This window comes from Chaetura pelagica, unplaced genomic scaffold (assembly GCF_000747805.2).
Source record: "Chaetura pelagica isolate M959 unplaced genomic scaffold, ChaPel_1.0 scaffold85, whole genome shotgun sequence".
NCBI lineage: Eukaryota > Metazoa > Chordata > Aves > Apodiformes > Apodidae > Chaetura > Chaetura pelagica.
This window is the reverse complement of record NW_009953505.1, coordinates 2,406,862-2,413,518: the sequence shown is the minus strand read 5'-3', so window position 1 is coordinate 2,413,518 and position 6,657 is coordinate 2,406,862. Positions and strand designations below refer to the sequence as shown.

The 6,657-nt window shown below is 38.4% G+C and overlaps 1 protein-coding gene across 2 annotated transcripts in view; it reads right to left on the bottom strand.

Moving 5' to 3' along the window:
- Nucleotides 1-6,657, bottom strand: part of GRIA4 (glutamate receptor, ionotropic, AMPA 4) — a 217,047-nt gene that overhangs the window by 1,717 nt on the left and 208,673 nt on the right. For both annotated transcript variants that reach the window (XM_009999382.1, XM_009999381.1), the window contains exon 15: nt 5,699-5,833. In XM_009999382.1, the coding sequence (XP_009997684.1) occupies nt 5,699-5,833 (135 nt within the window). The remainder of the gene's footprint in view (nt 1-5,698; nt 5,834-6,657) is intronic.

The window sequence follows — 6,657 nt, the reverse complement described above, 5'->3', positions numbered from 1 at the left end:
AAGGTGGGAACTTTCAAAATGCCATTTACTGGGAGAAAGGACAATTTTCTATCGTTTCCTACATTAAGTCTAGAACTTCCAATATTTTTTACCTTAAAATCTTTACTTTCAGGTAAATCAGAACAAAATATCTTGTTTAGAGACTGATGGAATCAAGAAAAAAAAAAAAAAAAAAAAAAAAAGGATTTTTTAAAAAAAAAAAAAGGTTTTGTTAAAAAAAAACCCATAAAATTTGTAGTTATGCCATCTACCTGTAGTCATCCAAAAATCAGTAATCAAATCTAAAAGAGTTAATGTAATGATAGAAAAAGCCAGGATGACTAGTTTAGACTAAATTATTTCCAGATGACTAAAATTAGGGGAGGTGCCTAGGGTCAACACTGCAGCAAGGACACCTGGAACAACAGCCACCCAAACTACAGATTTCAAAGATTCCATTTTAAGATATTAATTGGTGGGGAAATCTGATTTGTAGTCAGCAGAAGCTACAGTATATGCAATTAATTCATGTAATTGGTTTGCAGGGATGCAATCTGAAATATCAATTGGAAAGACAGGAGGGTGCATTCACATAGGAGCAAAGGGATGACAAACATAATAGAATAATTTCATTTGCTTTATTATTGACCTCTGCATTTAAAACTTTGTCCCTCTGAGCCCCATTTCTCCTTCCAAGCTAATGGTGAAATCCTGAGCTGGTGTCTAATATGCTGAAGTTATTAAATTATAAAAATAATTACATATAAAATTATGTGAGTTTATGTGTGTGTAGGGATTAGGGAGGCTCCTTAAGATTCCCAAACATTTCCACTGCTTCTGGGTGCACTTCTATGAAAATGCACTAGTCTAATACTGCATTTCTACTAGTAGCTTCTTCACAAAAGAGTTCTCAAAGTACAGCTGTTGTGTCACAGCTGGAGCTTGGATATAAAAGCAGCTTTCTAAATCAATTACTCTAAAAACCTCAGCCTTCACAAGCAGCTGAATTCAGGAAAAGGTCTCAGCTTACAGAAGGTGTTTTGGCATTCCCCTATGCTGAAAAACCTTGGCTTTGAGAATCACCAACTACAATGTCCAAAGTCACCCTCTGAAAAGGCTCCCTGCTGTACTCTGTAATAGGGACTGTTACCAAACATATCTTGATCTAATTCAACAGCTAGATATAAAAAGAGAGAGAGGTAATGAGGGAGTGGAGACCTGGGCCCATACAGTACCAAAAACCTCAACTACTCCCCAGCAGCAAATAAAAATCTATGCGTTTACAAAGCACAGACACAATGCAATGTGGTAAAGTTCCACATAGTGCATGTCCAGAGTCCCATTGCAAATGGACATTGAGGACCAGTAACTCCCTGCAGAGTCACACAGAACATGTTTTGGTCAATGGCAAGAAAAAACAAAGGTGTTTAAGTTTTAGGGATGGCTGAGAGTCCAAACTAGATTAGGATGCAAACTTGGGTGGAAAAGAGACAGTTTACTCCAGATGTGCTAAATTTCCCAGAAAGTCATCATTATGTACCAGCATCTCTCCATCACTTTGGTCGGCTAACTGTTCATGGCCACCGGGGGTTTGCCACTGGAAAATCTGAGAGAGAACTCAGATATAAATGGGATACACGAGTTATCAGAAACTGTGGATTTTTAGCTGTCTATATAGCTTTCTGGCCATTGACAACACACTAAGGACAGAAAAATGGAAAAAAGGGATCCAACAGAAAAAAATAAAATCAAATAAGAATAGCAAACAACTTCTCAGCAGTCTTCCACAGAACAACAGGAAAAGCTGCAATAAAACAGCTCCTCTCTTTTCATGGCACATATTAGCAACAGCTCAGCAACATGTCACGGAAACAACCCAGACAGTTAACAAAGCCAGGAGAAGCAGGTCAAACTTGTACTTGGGAAGGTGCCAAAAATTCAAGTAACCAGGTAGCCTTCTGTGTTATATTTTAAACTATGCTATACATAATAAACCAGGCTAACACTCTGCTTAATTGTGCTATTGCAATTTCAGATTTATGGCCTGGCTGCAGAAACAGTTTCAGGACGGACTGGGATGAGAGGGAAAAGTCTTGGCATTTTCTGTGAATATGACCCAAACTGTGAAAGTCTCTGTATGGTTAAGTGTATGCAGTTAATACCGAGAATATATTTTCAAATTTGTTAGTTTTGATTAGATTAGTTCGGAAATTAATCACATGAAATTACGTACTGCCCTGTTTCTATTGGGAAATGGGAATTTAGGAAACTGATGTCCTCAACCTATATAATTAAAAAATCCTAGACTGTGCGTGTTCTTTTGTTGTTCAAACTCCTCGAGTGCTTGAGCCACATGGAAGTGTGTTTGGCACAAATATTTAAGAACTTCTAATGATTTTTTTTTTTATTTTGGATGTTCATTTGGAAGTGTACAAGTCAAAATAAGTGCACTACACATTTACTGAGCCATCCTGTAGCACTTCACCTTTTTTTTTTTTTCATAATTTTTTCATTGCTTTTTGCAGTTTTGTAATTAATTCCGTTAATCATAAACAACAACATGGGATGTGAGAGCAAGAGAAGGCAGCTGAACTGGAAGGTGGCTCATGAGCATCACGGCTCACTGAGAGTGGCCATGGAGAGGTGGTGGTGGCGGCTGGCTGGAGACTGGGACAATCTCTTTGAAAGCCTCTGGGTTTTAGACGAGGAACTCAGTAGGGCTCTTCCCTAAAGCAGCAGGAGAGAAGGCTGTTAGACTCTGCAGTGTCCTCAGGGTATCACCTCAAGTAGTTTACTAAGGAATTACTACTGATACACAAAAATGGAAACCTGCTGCCTCATAGGCAGGTGAATTTCCCTGAGCCAACTTACTTTTGACTGGATTAAACTTGAAGAAAAGACATGGTAATGAATATTAATTGTCAGTCGGGTTATTTAAGCTATTTTATATTAGTTTTAAACATACACTGTTAAAACTATTTGATGTTAGCTTAAAAAGTCAGCCTGTTGGTTACTCATGCATGTTAGAACTGCCAAGCATCTTTCCATATTAGCAAGTTTTAGTGCCAATACGATCCCTTTACTCCTTGGATAAATATATCAAAGGTTTTGAAAGGTCTAAGACAGATGTATTTCTACAGAAATATGTGTAGCTGGTATTGCGGGCTGTGTGCTGCTGATAACACAGGTTTATCACTAGCATGTGTATGAACAGATGGCATCATCACCCTGGCAGAGCACAGCACACAGGTAACCCCTGGCCACCTGTGTGGCTAGGGATGTCCAAGTGTTGCCAGGAGACTGGCTGGACCTTGGCAATCTTCCACATATAAACACTCTTAGAAGAAGTTCTCATGCTGAATTTTTTCCCGCAAATATTATACCAAACAATTTCAGAACTTCAGAAGTCTGTAAAATATTTGCTCAAAATCATAGTTATTTCTATTTCTTTGTGAATTTTTAGATGTCTGCACCCTAAAATGTTTTTAAGAGATTACCACAAATTATGGCTGACCCAAACATGAATTTTCAATAAAATAAGTTTTTAATATATTTTTTTTCCTATAAGAATTCATGTCTGTGTTGCAACAAGTCCCACAAAAAATCCAAACTTTAGAGAAAGGTACTTATGATCTTTCCAGTTTGAGTCAGCTCAGTATTTGAATGGAAGTTTTGGGTTCTATTTGCTTTCTTTAAGACTCTGTTTTGGATGCACCCTGTAAACTTGAAAAGGAATATGTTTTCTGGGACGGTTATTAGGGACACTGTTGTGGGCACATCACTAAAGAATTTAAAGGGAAAATATCTCTTTGTCTGCATTTTGCACAATTACTTGCACAGGATTATTTCTTTTTAAGACCCTTATTACTGACAGTAGGCAGTGATCTTGGGAGATTAATATTAGCATCTGGAAGTCTTGATTGCCAGTTCACAGAAATGAACACTGGCCTGTAGTCTTGGGAGTCCCCCTGACACCTACTATGCCTCACATTTTCACTCACGAAAAAAGTGCACAGCTAAGTTTTTTCTGTTTTGTTGGGGTTTTTTTTGCACAGGCAGCTCTTTTCCAATTAAAATATACCCAGGGCCATGACTTCTTGTACAACAGAGAGGCAAAAGAAAACTACACAGTGACAGTACATTTGGGAGAGTTGCCAACCAGCAGAGGCCAAGCCCCCACCCTCGCCCCCTGAGAACCCACCTATTCCTTGCAGCGCTCCAGCTATCACGCTCACACACCATTCTCTGCTCACTCTGAGTTTGCTCTGCACTGTATGGTTCGGTACTGTACCGGCTGTGCCTTTAGGCTGTAAGCTCCTCGGGACAGGGACCTGTTATGTGTCTGGCACACTGCACCTATTGTACAGCGCCGGGTGCTCCAGTGCTATATAAATAATAAATAAAGAAATGATCATTGCATCTCCAGTTGTTTCCTCCAATTTTTTTTTCTAGGTAGTAACATAAAAATGATATTATTAATCTTTCCTTAAATGTTTCTTACTTCCACTACTGGGATGGCTCAGTGATTTCAGGAATATGTACCTCAAGCTTTTGTTAACAGAGCGGACATATGGCTGGCTATTTGCAAGGGAGCTCTGGGTGGCATGAAAGAGCAGGGTCCTAGCTGCACCTTTACTTATAAAGCAGCCAGTACAGCTTGGGAGCTATGTGAAAGTTATATTCAGAAGCTCAATTTGCTGCTACGTGCCATTTCCAAAGGTCAGACAGTTGATTTGACTAATGATTAGTTGGCAAGATACTTACTGCACGAATGAGAACAAGTACATTAGTAAACCATCCCTGCACGCCTACCCAGGCGAACTATGCAGGATGTAGCTCGGTGATATCAGCAGTTCAGCCTTCAACATCCCTGCATGAACTTCTAAAATACACTAGGCCTGAACTAGGTAAGGTGGTTCATTACTGAAAGCTGAGGATGATAATAAAGATCTGTTCAATGGTCAGTGACTTTTTGTGGTTATTATAGTGGGCAAAGGTTGACCTGAAGCGGGATATTGTGAAAAAAATGCCACACAATTAGCATAAAACATGTATCAAAGGGAGGGTGAAGGAATAGGTGGGGAGAAAGGAGAGAAAGTAAAACAACATTTAGACTTCTTGTAACAGTGCCTTGTCTTCTGTTAGGTTAACTATGGTTCAGTGACGTTGCCTTTCCTGAATCTTGATTATAAAAAAGACCCAGTAGGGGTCAAAATCGAATAATAAAAGCATACAGCAATTTGTCACTAGTAGAGTGAAAACCTTTAGGAAAACAGACAGGCCAATCAAGTAATTAAACACTGGCCCTCTGAATACGATTTATGATGTTTTACAATTTCAAATAATTGTAATCTCCCAACTGATTCAACAACACAGAACTGTTAAAAAGATATTTTTTATGTTAAAAATTCCTTGCAATGCAGATGTCTATTAGCAACATAGAATAGTATACTGTACATCTGCAGCCAAAAAAACTGAACCACTTTGCACTGAAGTTTTCCAAAATATAAAGCTCTGTTCAGAAGCAAGCACCACTAGACAGACATGTCACAACACTGCGTTACAAGATGCATCACCCACTCACTGTAGTAGGCCCTAAGTCCTACCCCTAAATTTTAATACTTTCGGTTCCATATACGTTGTAACCTTCTCTATAAGTTGCTAAATTCTGGGTATTCTGCGAGGAAGTTGGGTTAAAAGTCTGTGCACTCTTTGCCACCTTCATTCGTTTCGCCTCTGCCCTGGACTTGTAACAGAACTCTATCAAAGCCACCAGCATTGCCAAGCCCAAGCCTCCAACCAGAATGTAGAAGACTCCAGCAACGTTGCTGAGACTCAAGGCACTCGTCTTGTCCTGGGGAAACAGAAGCAACACAGTTAAGCCCAGAAATCAGGCCCCCAAGAGCACAAGATACACATTAAAACATTGGAAATAGAAATAAATAACAACATTTAGCTGACACTAAATGACAGTCATTTATATCTCACAAAATTTGACCTATGTGGATCTATAAAATACATGTTAAGCATCTATTTTTCCTGGTTGGCATAAAAAATAATCTAAGTATATTGCCAACATACCAGGACATAATTGCTTGCTTCCTGCAAAGCAGTACTTCCACTAACTGGAGAATTAAACAATGACATATCTATCTCTCTTTAGGTGACATCTGAAACTGTATTTATGTAAAGCTCTTTAAAAGCTTTGAAATCCAGAAATCCATTTACATCATACAAGACTCTGCTCGATCTTTACGAAAACAGTAATTGTACTTGTGGTAGGCTCTGCTGACTGACTTTCTTGTACCTAAGCAACAGGTGAAAATAACATGCGAGGCTCAAGTTATTTCTTTAAGCAAACACTTCCTTTGAAAGTGCACACAGTATCATACACATCATGATATATTTGCCTCTTACCAAATATTGTGTTTTGTTTCTGTTTTATTATAGATACAGTTCTGGAACATGCCCATGGACTTCTAAGGCTCAGTAATAGTGTTATTTTAAACAGCAATTTATGAAATCTTACACATTACTCATAATTTAGACTACAGTGAGATCTTCCTTTAGCAAATTATTAAATATACATAATTTTATAAATCACAACCTTCTTGGATGTAGAAGTAAATAACTATTCTACATTTCTCTATATTTCACTGCTTAGTTATGAACCATGCA